Genomic DNA, 19133 nt, shown 5'->3' on the forward strand with positions numbered 1-19133 from the left:
GTGTGCAGTATGAACCCAGACCATATTTTCTCATTTCTCGGGAGTCCTCTTCATACCTTCTACTGTGTAATAGGTAGTTGAGTCGTTCAGTGCTCACAGTACTCAATACATTTTAACTATTATTATTTTTAAAATTCTATTCAAGGACAAATTGAAGTTGGATGATTTATGCTGGGATCCTGAACCCAGCATGCTCCAGAAATCTTAAGGTTACTCGCTTATAGATGCCACGACTTTGATAGGACAGCCAGGGTGAAGGATGACATGACTCTTGAGAGCAAGATCTGAGTGTTAAGTTCTCTTGCTTTATTTATACTTTGTGAATAAGAGTTACTAAAACTTTAATCTAAGCACTGACGTTAGGCAGACCTGTCTCAAGAAATGTATGGTTAGTCCAGTCATGTGGATTTTTTAAACAAAGAATAATGCAAACATTCTGTTAAAGAATAGCTGAATAGGGTGTGTTTTTAAAAACCTGTATTATGAAATGTTTATACATTCGTGAGTGTGTGCCTGCTTGGCCCAGACTCCCCCAGTGTTAATGTTTTGCATGACTATAGCACAATATCAAAACTAGGTAACTGACATCAGCACAATCCAAAGACCGTATCAGTTAGATTTTATCATAGATTTTATCAGTTATACATGTACTCATTCGTGTGCATGTATATAACTATATGTAATTTTTATCATGTTAACTTCATGTAACTATCACCACAATCAAGATACAGAGCTGTACCAACACCACCAGACTCTCTTCTACAACCCCTTTGAATCCACCTCCCATCTCTAGCCCTTTGAAACCATGAGTCTGTTGTCCATCTCTGTAATTTTATTTCAGGAGCATTATATAAATAGAATCATGCAGTATTTAAAGAGTTTTTATTTATGTATTTGAGAGAGAGAGAGAGCGTGCATGTGCGAGCTTGCGTGGGGGAGGGGCAGGAGGAGAGGGAGGACCAGGCTCGCCGCTGAGCAGAAAACCGGCCGCTGGATTCCAGGACCCTTGTATCATGCCCTGAGCTGAAGTCGGCCGCACAGCCAACTGAGCCACCCAGGAGCCCCAGAATCATGCAGTATTTACATGCATGAGATTGACTTTTTCCACTCAGTATAATGTCCCTGAGATCCGTCCAGGTTGTTGCATGTATCAATAGTTGGTTCTTTTTTATTGCTGAGTAGTATTCCACAGTACCGGTGTACCTCGGTTTGCTTAATCATTCATCCACCGGAGGACATTCGGGTAGTTTCCACCTTGGGGCTATTACACAGAAAGCTGCTGTGAGCATTTGGGTGCAAATTTCTGTATGAATGTAAATTGTCATTTCTCTGGAATAAATGCCTGAGAGTGTAGTATCTGGGTCTTATGGGCAAGTCCATTTCTAGTTTGAAAATGAGCTGCCAAATTACTTTCTAGAGTGGCCATAACTTTTTGTATTACCACTGGCAATGTATGAGTAATGGGAGTTTTTCTGCATCTTCGTCAGCATTCAGTGTTAGCACTGTGTTTAAGTCACTCTAATAGGTGGGTAATGATATCTCATCGTGATTTTAATTTGCATTCTCTAATGGCTAATGGTGTTGAACGTCTTTTCATGTGTTTATTTGCCATCTGTGTACTTCTTCAGTGAAATGTCTACTAATGTTTTTTGCTCATTTTCTAATTGGATTGTTTTTTTACTGTCGAGTTTTTGAGTTCTTCATATATTCTACAGACATGTCCTTTTTCAGATGTGCAGTTTACAAATATTTCCTCCTCTTTAAATAGGATTTTTCATAGAGCAAAAGTTTTTAATTTTGACGAAATCCAACTTATCAATTTTTCCTTTTGTGGATTATTCATTTAGTGCAAAGTATAAGAACTTTTGCCTGCTCCTAGTCCTCAAAGATTTTACCTTATCTTTTCCTAAAAGCTTAGTTTTACATTTAAGCCCATAATCTGTTTTAAGATAATTTTTGTATAAGGTGTCAGGTTTGGGTTGAAACATGGTACCAAAACCAAACACTATACAGAAAAAGATTGGTACATTTAAATACAGAAAATGTGTAACATATAGATGAAAGCAGTATAAACGAAATCAAAATACAAATGACAGATAGGAAAGTTATTTGCAGTACCTATGTAACATAGCAGAATATACTTTCCTAAATATAAATTTCCTAAAATTTAAATAGTATATTGAATAAGAAAAAAAGTAAACATGGACCAACTACATGAACAGGCTGCTCAGAAGAAAATAAATACAAATGGCCAATAAACTTAAGAAGGGATGATAAGCCCCCAATGTAAGGAGCACAAATTAAAAGTGAGAAAACTTACTTCTTTTTATTACAAAAGAATTACAAAATTAACGTGCATCGTAAGAAATGTAAAAAACATAAAAAGTATATAATGTTAAATGAATGTTTCCTTCAAAGCCTCCTCATACCATCCCAAGCCTGAAATCTTTCTCTCTTCTTTCTCTAGAAATAATCTCTATGGAAATTTTGCTGTTCCTTCCAGCTCTTTCTCTATGTGATTAGAAGTGTGTGTGTGTGTGCATGTGTGTGTATGTGTATTTCATTCTTATACAAATTGGGTTCTCTTTACAAATTGTTTGCACCTGGCTTTCTATAACTGACATCATCATCATGCTTTTCACATTGGCTATTAGAGTCACCTTATTTGTTTAAATGGCTGCATAGGATTTACAGTGTAACTACACCTTATCTTATTTAACTATTTATTGAGAGGCATTCAAGTGTTTCCTTTTTTCTTTCATTACAAGAATGCTGCATTATATCTATATATCTATATCTATATATATCTGTGTTCACTTGTTTTACAGCTATATTCTGTAGGATAGATACTCAGAAGTGAAATTGCTGGATCAAAAGGCACATGAATTTTATAGTAGAGAATATGCCAAATTGCCATCTCAAAAGCTGTCTCCATTTATTCTTCTACCAAAATGTAAGGATACCTATTTCTTCAAAAAGTCACCATCTCTTGATATTAACCAATGCTTTAGAACACTTTGACAATGTGATGAGTGAAAAAAGTCAACATTGTTTTAAACTGCATTCTCTGAGTATTGAGAGATTGAACGTGTTTTTATACGTTTATAGTTCGTGTCTGCTACTCTGTTAATTGTCAGTTTATAACTTTGCCTGTCTCTCTGTTGACTGTCATTTGCTTGTTGCTATGTGAAACTCTTTTATAGTCTGGATATTAATCTTTTTATACATGCTATAAATATTGTCTTCCTTCACTCGTTTTTATTTTACTTTTCTTTATTGTGTCTTTTTTTTTTTAGAGAAGTTTAATTTTATGTAGTGCAATCTGTCTATCCTTTATTTTATGGCTTCTAGATTTCACATATTAGTAAAGTTTTACCACGTCTAAAATGCTCAGGGATTTGCTTTTATTGTTTGGATCTTTTATTTGTCTTGAATTTATATATCATGTGAAATAGGAGTTCACCTTAAAAAATAGCCAATTAACCAAATACTCTTTATTGGATAATCTGTCTTTTCCCCACTGACTTGAAATGCCAATTTTCCCATACGCCAAATCAATTTCATTCATTATTTTTAAAACTTTTCAATCTATGCAAATAAATAATTTATCTATTCTGCCAACAAAATCACGTTGTTTTAATTACTTAAGCTTTATAATTTGTTGTATTATGGAAAGTAGGTACCTTCTCAAATCCTGTCATTATTTTTCCTTATCAACAGTTTCTAGGTTAATAAGCAAGATGCATTAGTAAGAGAAAAAGCCAGCCACAGGAAGAAAAGATATGTGTGTGTTTGTGTATGCAAGCATGTGTGTGTATGTATATATATTAACATATTCATAAAAATATATATATACACATATAAAGATATATGAAAACATATATAGATGTGTGTACATATATACATGTAGATATTTGCATAGGCACAGATAACTTTTGGTGGGGCACACCAGACCCTATAATAATTACCTCTAGGGAGTGGGACTGTTGGGGATTCTACTGATGAGTGAGATTTACTTTTCACTTTGCATCATTCCCCACTTTTTATGTATCCTTGAAAAAATTTGCATTTCTTTTGTAATTAAGAACAGTATATGATTTTCTCTGCCAGAAACCCAAGCCCGAATAAGGGCATATTCTGTATATCAGAGTTTCTCAATCAGAGCTACACATTAGAATGACCTGGGGAGTTTTTAAAAAGTGCAGATGTCCAGGGACCTGCCCCCAGAGGTTCTCTTTTCATAGCTCGGAGAGAGCCAGGGCATCAGCATATTTTAAAAGGGCCCTGGTTGGTGCCAATAGGCAGTCACAGTTGAGAACCATTCCTGTAGGTGATATGAGGCCTAAAAGTGTCCCCAGAAGGCCACTGTGATGGGGTCTTTCTCAGAATATAATTACTTGGGAATGCAACCCAAAGCAATCCATCACTTCTCTGTCGGGCTAAGTGTTGGCATGAGACTGAGTGCAAACAAGTTCGGAGGGGAGGGGTGGAAAAGAGGTTTGCTTGAATGTGTGTGAAAGCATCCGTCTCTGTGGTAGGCCTTTTTGTTGAAAGGTTTTCACTCATTCAGCCTTCCTCAACATGTAAGAGATTCTTTTAAAATAATCATGACCGTAAAAGATACAGGAATCTCATGGAAAACCAAAAACAGCACAACAGCTGTGCCTCAGGAGCCCAGAATGTGGTTGGTACTAGAAGGTTCCAAGAGAGCTTCAGGAGGCAGGGTCACTTGGAGACCCTCCCATAGGAGACTTTCAAAATTCTTTCATCTGGAGAATTGCTTTGTTAAAATGAAATGGCTTTTGGAAGCCTCATCTGGGAAACAGATCAAAGAGGAAATTAAAGAAGCCTAAGGATTGACCAGAAACCCAATATTATTGTAGCTCTGCTGCTTCCGTGCGTCTTCCTCCCATGCTTCTCCCTGTCAGTCGGCTGATTCTGCTTCTGTGTTCCTGACAGAGGAGCTGATTGGCCCAGCTCGTCCACAATGGTCTGTCCCTGGTTGGGTGGGCTTTTTCATACTGGGTATCAACAGACATGGATCGAATGGTTCATGGAGCCATGTGCCCGCCCACCCCTGCTCATCCGAGCCAGAGAGGGCATGGGGAGGAAAAGTGAGTGCGTGAGACAGTTTCCTTTAGAATGGGAGAGTGGAGAGAACATGGATCATGATTAACCTGCACAGGCCAAGCACTAGGTGAGTCCTCAGTGAAGGTTGAATTGGAGGATGGTTTCCAAGGGGGTGTGAAGCTGCTTTAATTCAAGCCAAGATGCTAAGGAGTGATCTGTCAGGAATGGGTTGCTGGCCCTTGCGTCCTGAGTATTTCTAAAGGTCTTTTTTAGCTCCACTCATTTGGGCTTTTAAAAGGTCGTAACAGCTTAGGAATTCAGGAGAATGGAATTCATTTTCCCTTGGAATTAGGCCTGTGCCCCAGGTGGCTGTGGAGCCCCCGAGGTGTGGCTTGTGCAAATTGACAGGTGCTCTAAATGAAAATACACACCTGAGTTTGAAGTCTTGGTATGAAAAGAAAAGAAATCTAATGTTGTCATTAGAACATTTTTATATGGATTACATGGTTGTTTTTTTAGAGGCATTTAAAAAATTAATTAATTAATTTTTTGCTGAAAGCACTTCTTTAAAAAGATTTTATTTATTTAAGAGAGAGAGGCAGGGATAGCGAGAGAGCGCAGGAGCAGGAAAGAGAGGGAAAAGCAGGTTCCCTCCTGAGCAGGGAGCCCAATGTGGGGCTCAATCCCAGGACCCAAAGATCATGACCTGAGCCAAAGGCAGATGCTTAACCGACTGAGCCACCCAGGTCCCCCTACGGATTACTTGTTGAAATACTTTTTTGAGTATAGTGGATTAAAATAAATAGGTATTATTAAAATTAATTTCACCTGTATTATTACGTTGTTTTAAATGTGGCTATTAGAAAAAACATTTTTAATTATACATGTGGCTCATGTTTTCTTTCTAACGGGCAGTTGGATTAGATGGTGACTCTGAGGGATGCCTGGGTGGCTTAGCCTCTGCCTTCGGCTCAGGTCATGATCCTGGGATCCTGGGATCGAGCCCTGCGTCAGGCTCCCTGCTCAGTAGGAAATCTGCTTCTCTGTGTCCCTCTGCCTGCTGCTCCCCCTGCTTGTGCTCTATCTCTGTCTCCGTCAAATAAATACATAAAATCTTTGAAAAAAATAAAAAGATGGTGACTCCAACATTTCCCCCTGCACAGGGTTGTAAAGATCTGTATATGAACGACAGCCCGTTGCGGTGGGGCCCCCTTCAATACCCGGGTCTCAATCAGAGCTGTGGCAGTTTGGTTCATCATCAGTAACTGTGGTAATTTGCCTTATTCTGGCTCCTTGTCTCTGCCCATAGACTGCAGCCCAATTCCTGTTCTCAAATAGAACCACTTAATCCTCTCCTGCGGTTTCCCAATATCCCACACCCAGGTGGCATTGTTTACGGCTCTGCCTGGGCAAGTCCTTATGAAACCTTTCTCTGCCTCTTCGCCTGTCTTGCTCCTTCCTGCCTCGTTGTCCCTCTTCCTTTCTAGGACGGGCACACAGAGGACGTTTCACATGTGAACTCTTAGGCACTTTTTACACACGTCCTTTTCCTGCAAGTTCCAGCCGGCTGCCTTGCTCTGGGGACAGAGGACTGCTTCCTAATGCCCTGTCACAGTTTGTCCTGTTTCCCCCAGGAATCAAGTTTGCAGATGGGACTAAGTCACTTCTGGAAGTGTATCTACTGCAGGAGTTAATAATGATTTTAATCAAACCAAATACTATCGCCATTTTTTGAGCTGTATTACTAGCCTGGACCTATACCAGGTACATTACAGATGTGTCTCATTTAATCCCTATGACAACCCCACAGAGTGTGTGCTGTGATCCCCTATTAGAGATGAGGAAAATGAGGCTCAGCAAAGGTATATACCTTGCTCTCTGATCACTGTTAGGAAATGGGGGACCTGGGATTTAAATCTACATCTGTCCCCAAAGTCTTTGCTCTTACCCCAGTCTAGACTGTAAAGATATACTGCCTCCCACAAACTATGCCACTTCCCAAGTCAGGCAACAACAGGTTGGAATTCTATGCTGCCTAGCAGGTGAGAGCTCTAAGCAAATTTGCTGAATGATGACAGTGTTATGTGTTTGCGTATGGTTTTGGTGATTGTTGAGTTGACATATGATTTTCACAAAACTCTGTGAAAGCTAGAATAATGGACTCTATGAACCCTATTTCACACACTAGAGAAACTGAGCTCCAGGGAGATGAAGTGATTTGTCCAGGGTCACTAAGTTAAGAAACAAACCCAAGCCACGTGAGAACCTAAATTTTCTTGAAATATTTATTTTCCATTTTCCTACTCCATCAGTGTGTACTTAGGCATTGCACTGCCTGGATGGCAGAATATGGGGACAAATCTTTTGTTGTGATTGCTGATAGAACCCAAAGTTATGTGAAGACTTTGCAGACACAGTCTCCCAGCTGTAGGTATGCCACTGTCATTCACTCAACAAGCATTGTCTGACCTCATGTCTGGCTGGGCATGGGGCTACTGGGCGAATGGTAGCAATGGAAGGGGGGATAAGACATGACTTTGTCCTGAGGAAACCATCTTCTGCTGGTCATGACAATCATCTTGTAAAGAGAGTATTATCATCCAGTGGAAAAGCATTGTCCTAATGGAATATAAAAAGTCCTGCAAAGCACAAAGGGAGGAGGAAATAACTCTGCCTGGGAAGGTTTCATGGCAGAAGGGACTTCTGAGCTCGGTCTCAATGGACTGACTTTAGAGATGAAAAGCCTGAGTCACTGAGAGTTCTGCAAAGAAACTCATAATTTTATAACTTCATTAGGTTTCCTAAAAATATGCCTGTTGCCATAGCTCCTTAGAGAGTAGTAGCATAAATTATTTATTGGAGTACTTAAAATATTAACATCAATAAATTCCACAGTACCTTCACAAATACTCTGCCTAGTTGGATGAGCCAATTCGAAATAATGGTTTTTAAGTTACTCAAACTTTCCAGTTCTACAAAGCTACTATGAATACCTGGAAACAAATAAGAATCCCAGAAGAATCCTGTCAAGTCTCTAAACATCAGCCCTTTCAGGCAGAGGAAAACTCTGTGTCTCTAGCACTTCATGTCCTTTTATTCATGTAAAGAGCTATTTTCTTTTTTTTCCTTGTAATGTCTTTTTTAAATAATAATTTTTTATTGTATTATGTTAGTCACCATACAGTACATCCCTGGTTTTTGATGTAAAGTTCGATGTTTCATTAGTTGTGTATAACACCCAGTGCACCATGTAATACGTGCCCTCCTTACTACCCATCACCAGCCTATCCCATTCCACATCTTCTTAATCCAGTCATTTGTTGAAGGGCATCTCAGCTCCTTCCACAATTTAGCTATTGTGGACAATGCTGCTATGAACATTGGGGTGCATATGGCCCTTCTCTTCACTACATCTGTATCTTTGGGTTAAATACCCAGTAGTGCAATTGCTGGATCATAAGGTAGCTCAATTTTTAACTTTTTAAGGGACCTCCACACTGTTTTCCACAGTGGCTGTACCAACTTGCATTCCCACTAACAGTGTAAGAGGGATCCCCTTTCTCCACATCCTTTCCAACATTTGTTGTTTCTTGCCTTGTCAATTTTTGCCATTCTAACTGGCATAAGGTGGTATCTTAGTGTGGTAAAGAAGAGTTATTTTCTTACACAGTGGATACTTAAGAGCATTCTACTCTTCTTTTCCAAATGTAAGAGTCTTGTATTGTATGTGCTGCTGAATGTTATCATTTGAATATTAGGAGCCCAAATGTAGACTCTGATGTGTTTGGTTTATTTGGAGATGGAAAGAAAAGAACCTTCCAAATTTAGAAATTGAAACTCATCAGAGCCAAACTCTTGGGACTGCCCAAGAGAAGACTGCCCTCTATGCTACTGTGGTCCACAAGGTTGCTGGTTTTCTGATAGATGATACTAGTGCAATAGATTGAATATTTGTGTCCCTCCAAATTGGCAAGTTGAAATCCTAATCCCCCACCTAATGTGATGGTATTAGGAGGTGGAGCCTTTGGAATGTGATCGGTAAATGAGGCTGGAGCTCTCTAGCCCCTTCTGCCATGTGAAGAAGCAATGAGAAGTCAGTAGTCTGCAACCAAAAGGGAGTCCTCCCAGAACCTGACCATGCTGGCGCCCTAATCTTAGACTGTCAACCTCAAGAACTGTAAGAAATCAATTTCTGGTTTTATAAGCTACACAATCTGTGGCACTTTTTTGTAGCAACCCAAACTGACTGAGACACCTAGATCCTAGATAATGGAGATATTAGGTAGGAATTTCTAGTTGAGAAGGAAAATCCCATTGTGGGACCTCTTCCCTCTTGTGCTTCAATTTAGTTGTTTGGTTTGTTTTCTGGGTGTGACAAGATAGACTTATGCCTCTACTCATAACCAAGATGGAATGTTCCTTCTGATTCCTGACTTGTTGAAGAGCAAGGTCCAGATCTACAAGACTTGGGAGAGCATCAGAATTGGGGAAAATCTTGATATTCCTGGAAGAGTATCTAATTTTTTTAAAGATTTATTTATTTATTTATTTATTTATTTATTTATTTATTTATTTGACAGAGATAGAGACAGCCAGCAAGAGAGGGAACACAGCAGGGGGAGTGGAAGAGGAAGAAGCAGGCTTCCAGTGGAGGAGCCTGATGTGGGGCTTGATCCCAGAATGCCGGGATCACGCCCTGAGCTGAAGGCAGACGCTTAATGACTGAGCCACCCAGGCGCCCCAGAGTATCTCATTTTTAAGCAGACTTTGAAAAACAGAAGGGGTAGGAGTCCTAAAACAGCTCAGCAGTACTGAGGATTGTTGAAGAATATTAATATTTTAAGAATTTAAAAATGATGTGCTTCACAAAAGCATTCACAAATATAATGGGCTACCTGGAGAGAAAAGGAGGACCTTCCCACTGGTAGTACTTAAGTACAAGCTGGGTAGTCATATACTGGGGAGTCATGCATAAGGCAAAGGTTGGACTAAAGGTCCTAAGATCCCTACCAAATTCTAGATTCTATTATTTGCCAATCCTTGTTTTACCTTGTGCATATCTCTATGCTTGCACTTTGTAGATTATTCTCTAATGACATGGCTAGGTATCTGTCTCCACGACAAGGCTGAAAACTCCTTGAAGGAAGAATGATATCTACCCTGTTCTATCCCAAGCATTTAGCACTGTGACTAGAACATAGGAGATACCAAGTGAATATATATCAAATAAATAAATGAATTAATTTTGCATATCTATATTAATATCTATATATACATCTCAGTTTGTAGTATAAGTTGTGTATATCTTGATTGGTAGTATAAGTTATCAGTAAGTGGACTTGCTTGCTGTGAGGGTGTTCATATTCCTTACAATCCCTGGTTGCTTGAATACCTGGATGATGCAATATACCATGTGATTCCCCACATACAGCACTTCTACGTAATTTATTCCTTCTCTACAGTTGGAGCTGTATTATGGCAGTTTAGGCAGAGTCAAGGTATGGCCAGGATTTTTCTGAGTTTGTATTTCTAGATCTGGCCCCACTGCTGGCCATGACCCTTGAGATGTTGGTTAGAGGTCTTAAGTGTGACTCGCTGCATTAAGTGGCCAGGTCTCCTGTGGATAATCAGAAGTGTGGTTTCATCCAAGCGTGGGGAGAGAGGCAGGTGTACGAAGGGCAGGGGCTCTAGTGGCACACCGGGCAGAGGAGCAGGAATGCAAACTGAAGTGGGAGTGTAAGTGGGAGAATCTTTGCGAGTTAGACTGGATGCGAAGGTCAGAATGGGGCCAGGAAGCAGAGGCAGAGAAGGCGTGGTTTTTAGGTGGAGAAATTGCCAAAAAAGCAGAGGAGGTGGGTGAGGTTGCAAAGAGAATACTTTTCCAAAGGCACGTGTTACACAGAGATATGTTTGACGAATAGATATTGCGTGCTTACGTTGGAATGGCCACCGTACAAAGGCTAGGGATACAAATGAGTAGGATCTCTGCTCTCAGGTACAGAAGCTATGAATTCAACTCTCTGCATTAACAGATAATTACAGTACAGCGTGATGCATGCGGAAGGAGGTAAGCACAGGGAAGTCTGTGGGGGAACACAGCAACTCTAAGATGAGATGTAAAGGACAATCTGTAGTTAGCAAGGTGAGGCAGGAGGAACAATCTTGCTAGAGCTCTAGGATGGCTAAATGAACATACAAAAGACCAAAGAAGGCAGCTGATGCAGAGACTGTAAATGCTTTGCTATAGTTGAGCCTTCTATATCAAGAGATTGGGACTCTTTCCTGGGGATAATGAATCGTTGAAGTATTTTAATCAAGGAGTGACACGATCAGATGTGTGCTTTAGAAATATCACTACAACAAAGTGTGGAGACTGGGTGGGAGAAAAGGCAAGCCAGGGACCCACTGACGTCACAGTCACTTGGGGAGATGAGAGTGGCTGAACTGAGAACAGGGAGAGGTAAGTGTCTTCTGGAGATATCTGAGAGTTAACATGGACAATGCGTGGTGATTGATCCGATGGGCGATATGATCAGTCAATCAAGGGTGGCCTATTTTTGGGTCAGGCAGCTGAGCGGATGGCTTGCTCTAGAGGCAGCTCTGAAAGAGAGGCTGATGTGTTCATTTAAGGAGATTTCTTTCTGGTCACTGGGGAGTCAGAAAGCTAACCTTCTTGAGTCCAAAGTTCCGTTGAGCCCCACACCACTCCTTCAGGGCAGGCAGATCTCCTTTGCCAGCTTAACTGCTAGCTTAACAGTGTCTGATATCTGATGAGGGTTCTTGCACACACTGGTCATTATCATTTACACGTCCATTCAATCAACCAATATTCATGAAAGATCGATTGTGTATTCACAGTATCCTAGTATTCCATAGACCCCAGTGTCCAATGATGCAGGTGGCTTAGCTCTTCTCTTTACTTTTTCTATGTATTTTTTTCAGCTTTATTGACATTTAATTGACAAATAATATTGTCAGATATTTAAACTGTACAATGGTGATTCATGTGTACATTGTAAAATGATTCTTCCCATCTAGGTAGCTTATCCATCACCTCACATATTTACCTTTTTTCTTATGGTGAGAACATTTAAGTTCTACTCTTTTAACAAATTTCACTTATACAATACGGTGTTATCAATGAGAGTCACTATGCTGTGCATTAGACCCCCAGACCCTATTCATTTTACAGCTGTAAGTTTGTACCCTTTTACCAACAACTTCCTATTTTCTTCACCTCCCTGCCCCTGGCAACCATTTTTCTATTCTTTTTTTCTAGGAGTTCTGTTTTTCTTCTTTTTAGATTCCACATATAAGTGATATCACATAGAATTTGTCTCACTCTTTGGCTTATTTCACTTAGCACAATGCCCTCCAGATCTGCAATGTGTGCGTGTGTGTGTGTGTGTGTGTGTAAATAAAACATATTAATCCAGGGGCACCTGGGTTAAGTGTCTGACTCTTCATTTCAGCTCAGGTCATGATTGTAGGGTCCTGGGATCCAGCCCTGTGTTGGGCTCTGTGCTCAATGTGGAAGTCTGCTAGAGTTTCTCTCTCCCTCTCTCTCTGCCTTTCCCCCCTGCACTCTCTCTCTCAGATAAATAAATCTTTAAAAAAATTAGTCCATTCATTCATTAATAAGACGCATTGTTTCCATATGTTGGCTATTGGAAATAATGCTTCAGTGAACATGGTAATACAGATCGTTCTTTGAAAAAGTGTTTCTCAAGGTCAGAGTTACAACTGTAGGATTTCAACAGGCTTTCCCACTCACACCACCCCACTTTATCCTTTAGAGAAAGTATTTCCTCACTCCCCATTTTGTCTTTTTAGTTTCTTCTTCATGGACTTAGTCTTTGAGAGAGTTTAGTCTTGGATAGAGGTTCAACACTTTCTACAAAACCCTAAATAAGTTATGGCCAAAGGCCTGGGGGAAAATGTTTTCTAGGCTCCACACTTTCATGAACAACTCTGGGGCTTCCCATGATCGAAGTGATGGTGTTAGAGTGTCAGTAACAGATATGATTGATCAAAGTCTTCCTTGAAATGCTTGTGTTTGATGCATTCATTTCACATTTTGTGTGTGGCTTTGCCAAGCTGGGGTGTGAAATTCAAGCATCAGAGAAAACAGCAGGGTTTGTAGGTTGAAGTTAATAAAACAATGGGAACCTATGTAGTTCAGATTTGTTCAGAATCTAGCCTCACACATCCAGAAGAGATCATCTTACAAATATGGTTCCTGGGGGCCAGGGGTTGCCTAGGCCACTGGGCCAAGGGGGATGGGGGAAAACCACTGTCCAAAAATCAGTACAGCTCTATTTTTGTCAAAGAAAGCTATTAGAATCCCCAACTCACTTCTCAAAGATACTGCAAGGATTCATGAAAGGCGTTTGAATGACCAGTCTACTATAAATAAATGTTGGTTTTTAAGGATGTAGAATTATTGTTAATAATACTAAGATACAAGACGTGATGCCAGAGTGATCATGGCTCAGGATTAGATATCCATTCTAGACATGCTCTTAGTTTTGCACAGAGAACATGTCTTGTTCTAATGGCAGACTATCTCTAGCCTTCATCAGCCACTTCTCACGTGTTCAGGCTGATGTCTCAGTTTGCTAATGGGTAAATAACACAGCTTTCTCCACCCACTAATGTGGGTGGATAGGTTGACTTTGTATGTAAAGCATATTATTATAGGCTGAGAGTCTTGGAAGACTGAACGGGCCTTTGTCAACATCTGGTCCTAATTCCTTCATTTACAGTTGAGGAAATTAAGCCAAGGAGAGTAGGTTGTTTGTCCAAAATCACCCAGTAGTGCCTAAGCCAGGGGGCTAAAATCCGGATTTATTGATAAGTCCAATGTTTTTACTCTGGCATTGTGCTATAACCCCTCTGGTCTAGGATTCCCTTCTCAAATTTTTGGGTGCTTGGATTGAAAACAAATCCCTACTACAGCCAATACCAATAAAGTATAGTACAATCTTTCGTACCTCCTAGTGTTTTATGGGCAATTTTTGGTTCTTCATTGCAATTCCCAAGAGTACCAGACTTCTCTGGGCAGAAAAGCAAACAAGGCAACGTCTGCAGTCAGGCAGGCAGTGCGGGAACCTGCAGGGCAACTTTCCACAGCATTCTAGAGACTAAATCAAGCCAGCTGGTCTGATTACAACGAATGATCATTGGTGCCCATCCTAATTAGGCTGAGAGGATTTCTGACGTGATAGATGTCCCACTTGCTGCATTCCTAGATTGAGTCAATGAGTCAGGTTCAATTATTCAGCTGTGTCCATTGGAGAGCCTGCCACCTGCAGAGCTTTATGAAAATCCCTTTGAAATGGAAGCCAGAGATTGGCCATGAGCTGCAATCTTCCAGGATGTAGGCAGAGCTTCCCCAGGCTGGACTTCTCTGAGGTAGCCGGTGAAGACCTTTTTATGAAAGCCAAGAGTCCTCATGACATGTGACTTTCTAGCCCTCATGACATGTGTTCAAGGGGGAAATGGAAAATTGGCCTCCATGGTCCTTCTTGGCCCTGGTACTTTTCTTTCAAATAATATTTATTGTATAGCTTTTTCAGACTGTATGAGTGATGCATGTTTATTGTGGAAAATGTGGAAAATTCCGAAGAAAATAAAAAGCACTCATAATTTCAATGCATTAGTAGTTACTTCCAGGTTTCTATTCCCAAATTTTCCAATCTGTGTTTTAGGCACATATAGAAGTATATACCTATGTATTTTTATGAACTTGAGATTCTACTGTATCCTACCCTAAAATTCTAGAAATCTAGAAGCCACGCAGAACTCAACACACAAGGTTCTTTGCTCCAAGCCTGACATGTGGTAGTTGCTCCACAAACATCTGTTAAGTGAATGGGGAGAGAAACCATGATTTGTGGACTTGAGCAGCCCCCTTGGAAGATCTCAGACTCGGGCGGTGCCCAAATCTTGCCAACAATCTTTGCATGCTAAAGAAACATAATGAACTGGAAATGACTACTTTCCTCCCAGAAAGCTTCTCCTCCCCAGGAGAGCACAGTGGTAATTCATCTCCCATTTTTGTGCTCATTATTTATTTCAGGAGATTCCGTTTGATCTGAGAGCTGCACAGACAAGAGAGTCCACTGGAAGCATGGACCTCAGTGAAACATGGCCCCTGGAGGAAGGAAACTGGTTGTCTCATGCTGGAATTCATCACTTTGCCAACACCAGAGGGGGTATGGCTGCTTTTGATGTCCCTGATACACGTGGTACTCTTCAACTCCTGCACGCACTGTGTCAACCCAGCTGTGCTCAGTACGTGCCCCATGCTGTTTGTCTTTTCAAAAGAAGCCAGGTGGAGAGGAGAGGAATGGACTTTGGAGTCCGGCAGATCTGGGTTCAGATCCTAAATTTCTTCCTTGCAAGCTCCATAGCCAGAGAAAGCTTATCATTTTCTCAGTTCTAACATGAGAGTAAGAACACCTACTTTGTAGGGCTCTGATAAGGACCATGAGTTATGCAAGCTGTCGTTTACGGAGCTCTTACCCTAGCCAGGTAGGAGGTTAGTCACATACCTCTGAGCACCTAACACGTGTCAGGCACTGTATTCTTGCTTATCTTCTTCTTCTTTTTTTTTATTAAGATTTATTTATTTAGAGAGAGATAGCCTGTGTGAGTAGGGGGAGGAGCAAAGGCAGAGGGAGAGAGAGAATCTCAAGCAGACTCCCTGCTGAGCATGTAGCCCAATGCGGGGCTCGAAGTCAGGACCCTGAGATCATGACCTGAGCCGAAACCATGAGTGGGATTCTTCCAATGGAGCACCCTAGGTGCCCCTGTATTCCTGCTTATCTTGTCTCCTCTCCTCTCAACAGCTCTGCAAAGACTGCCATTGAGGAGAATACAACAAGTATAAACAAGAGTAGGTCAGCTCATCGTCTCTTCTTTTTCTTAACACAGCTCAGTGTGAAGTGATAGGGATGTTGTAACTTTCATAGTTCATACAACATTCATACAAATGTAAGAACCATAACCCTCATACAGAGCAGTGGGTCTCTTTCAGGTCTAAGAGTCCACCCTTCCACCATCCCCCAAATCTAACAGAGAGCTACTGTGGCAGTAGGAGCCATTCTGTGGCTAGGGAGATAAAGGCCATTGAGGTTAATGTGTTCACCTGAGGGTTTTAGTAAGATTATGCCTCCCATTGTTGCTTATCCATTCATTCATTCAACCAATACTGAGCAGCTACTATGTGCCAAGCACTGGGAACACAAGAGAGCAAGGTGGGCATGGAGATCACTAGGCCACCCTCTGCTGTGCCCCATCTCTAAAGTGGGGTCACTTACATGGCACTGCACCAAGGCTACAGCTCACAATGGGAGATTGCTTCAGGAAAGGTCAGCACATTGTGAAAACTTGGACGAGCTCAGCCAGAAGCCAACAGTTGTTCTCTCCTGCACCCTGTCACATTGTCCTCCTCGCCACTTATTAGAGGTTCTTATGCTGGTATTTCCTCACCGCCCATGGCATATATTGGAACCTCATAGCTCAGCACACAGCCCTTCCTGTTCAGACCTCTGCCTGCCTCTCTAGACCCATCTCCTGCTGTTCACTACTAAACACAAACCCCCTCCATTGCTGTGCTGACTGCCTCTGGAAACTTGGATGCATCCCACTCGCATACACTGGGAGCCTCTGGAAGGGTGGTTCCTGCTACTTGCGTTCTGCTATTCTGGGGTCTCTTCCTGCCCCCACTTCCCCACCCCACCTGGGTCTGAACGAGAGGCCCGACCTCAGCGCTGCCACAGAACGAACAGATTCCTGGGTTACAGTGCCTACCACGCTGTGCCGTGACTGTCCCTATCCCGGACAGGCTGTGGGCTTCCTGAGGCAGAGTCTCGTTTTATTCACAACTGCATCCCTTTCTCAAGCAGCCTGGCAAATGGTTGATGCATGTATATTTACCGGTGGGCTGGCTGGGTGGCTCCATGGATGAACTGTGGGTAGGACCATGTCCCCTGGGTATCTCTACCCTCCCCGAGAGCCACCTTCGACGGGGGTAACCAGGTGGACCCTACACATCTGTCCCTTGGCATCACTGCCTCACTTCCCAAGAAGTTCAGCACACCCCTAACATTTCCTTCCTGGCTCCAGGCTGGTTTGCCAAAGTCTGCAGGCAGAGGAGAGAAAGGAAGTAGGTGTGCTTTGTCTGCCAGTGCTTTTGTAACCTAGGCGATAGAAGCACCCACCATAGAATTTTAGAAGCTTTTGGGATCACTGTGACAAACTGGTGGCTAAAAGCTGCTTATTGTGACCAACTCCACAAACCACTGCATCTCTCCATGAGTGGACCCCGTCATGTATCTACCGTCTTGAGGCATGGCTGGCTAATAGGAAGGGGAACCAGACCTGTGTCCTAGATCTGACTAATGGGGAGTCCCTGTTCTCAGGTAAGGGAAGAGCTTCAGGGGCTGCTGGAGGAGCTTAGCTCTAGTGGGCGATAGGTACCATATGTGGTCCTGGTCCAGACAAGCAATATGCGAGGCTGGAGGTGTCTGAGACACAGTATGGTAGCACTGTAGTATGTGGGTGACGCACTGTGACAAAGAATCAATGTAGCTGAAACTTGGAAATCCTTCTGGGCAGCTGGTAGTAGGGTGGTTCTCAGAAGCCTGGGCTGGGGTTCAGGGTAAGGGTGCAGGTCCAAAGAGGACTAGAGAGGGGGCCAAAATGGGAACTTGCACTCAGAAATAAAGGGGAAGCCCCACTGGGCCAAAGCTAAGTCAGAATTGGAGTAATCATTAAAAAAAAAAAAAAAAGCAGTCATTTCTTAGGTATGTACATTGCACCAGACATTATGCTGAGCCTTTTTTTGTATAGATACAGATGACCTCAATTCATTCTCACAGCCTCATTCTCATTTTATAACTAAAACTGAGCTCGAAGAGGCTGACACGGGGCTTGCACAAGGTCATTCAGCTGGTGAATGGCAGAGTGGGTATTTGAACTTAGATCTACCTGACCCCAAGCCACGATAAGCTATTGCCCCTCACTTTACCCTCCAACACTCCCTACTCTGCCTTCTCGGTTTAAGGCTCTGGTGGGCCAATTACAGATTTTTATTGCTGCTTATTTCATTGCCATAGTAGAAAAGAGCACAGGCTAGGAGCAGGGCCAGAAAATCAACAGAGCTGTTGCAATGTGTGGATTATCATCCAAGACCCTCCTACGGCCACTCCAGCTAATGCATTGCCAAGGCCCTGACCCACCTGCTTCTGAGCATCTTTCCTCCATGCCCTAAACCCTGTCCCACCTCTCCCACCACTGGCTGGTGCCTGCACCTCCATTTCTGAGACCCAGTGTGGGCGAAGAGAGTTTCCATTTCTAGTGAAGTCCCAGGGAAAGTCCTGAAGGTGTCCAAGCCTTGGGGTTTTGTTCTTGGCTTCGTAGCGTCCTCTGAGAACTGTGCTATCTGCCAGGGAAGCTCTGTCATCCTGGTGAGTCATCGGCCTAAAGGCAGGGCTAAATCCATGCAACATCTGCCTCTGTGTTATCTTCAGAGCATCTCGGGCTGCCATTAGAGAGGGACGGCCTCCAGGAAGCTGGCAAGGAGAATCCAGGGTGTCTGGGGGTGAAATGGAGTTTCTGGAGGAAAGTCCCTCCGCCTGTCTTGCTTCCTACACTCCTAAAAACACCCTCCAGGACCTGGGTGGTTGGTTTTTCAAATTTATTTTAAAGGTCTGGAACACATTTTCCAAATGAAATCGTCTGCAGTGCCTGACACATCAAATAGAAGGGGGGCCAGTGTTTGGCCAGAGCTCTGTTTCTGACTGTGACATCACCAGCTGATCTGGCTGCCCCTTCGATTCGCCAGCTGCCACATCATACGTGTGGGGGTTTGGCGCAGGAGGGGTGGCCTCCGCAGCCTTTCCTAGTGAGTCTCTAAAGCACTTCTTCCTGTTACAGATGTGCTCACTCAGCTCTCTGGGAATCCTACTGTCCTCCATTCTTCCCAGGAGACTCAACCTGCTTACGCTCCTCATTCGGAGAGAGGCAGGAAGTTCGGGAACCCACACCTGGCAGGA

At 42.4% G+C, this 19133-nt stretch overlaps 1 protein-coding gene across 6 annotated transcripts in view; it reads left to right on the plus strand.

Annotated features, from left to right (window-relative positions):
* Positions 1–19133, plus strand: part of AMOTL1 (angiomotin like 1) — a 146725-nt gene that overhangs the window by 4501 nt on the left and 123091 nt on the right. For 4 of the 6 annotated variants that reach the window (XM_048217174.2, XM_048217175.2, XM_044386505.3 and 1 more), the window contains one exon: positions 15152–15287. In XM_048217174.2, coding sequence (XP_048073131.1) covers positions 15152–15287 — 136 coding nt within the window. Of the gene's footprint in view, positions 1–15151; positions 15367–19133 lie in introns of those variants that run through there. The other 2 variants (XM_044386504.3, XM_044386507.3) reach the window with 2 other exon arrangements.

This window comes from Ursus arctos, unplaced genomic scaffold (assembly GCF_023065955.2).
Source record: "Ursus arctos isolate Adak ecotype North America unplaced genomic scaffold, UrsArc2.0 scaffold_22, whole genome shotgun sequence".
In the NCBI taxonomy this organism is placed as follows: domain Eukaryota; kingdom Metazoa; phylum Chordata; class Mammalia; order Carnivora; family Ursidae; genus Ursus; species Ursus arctos.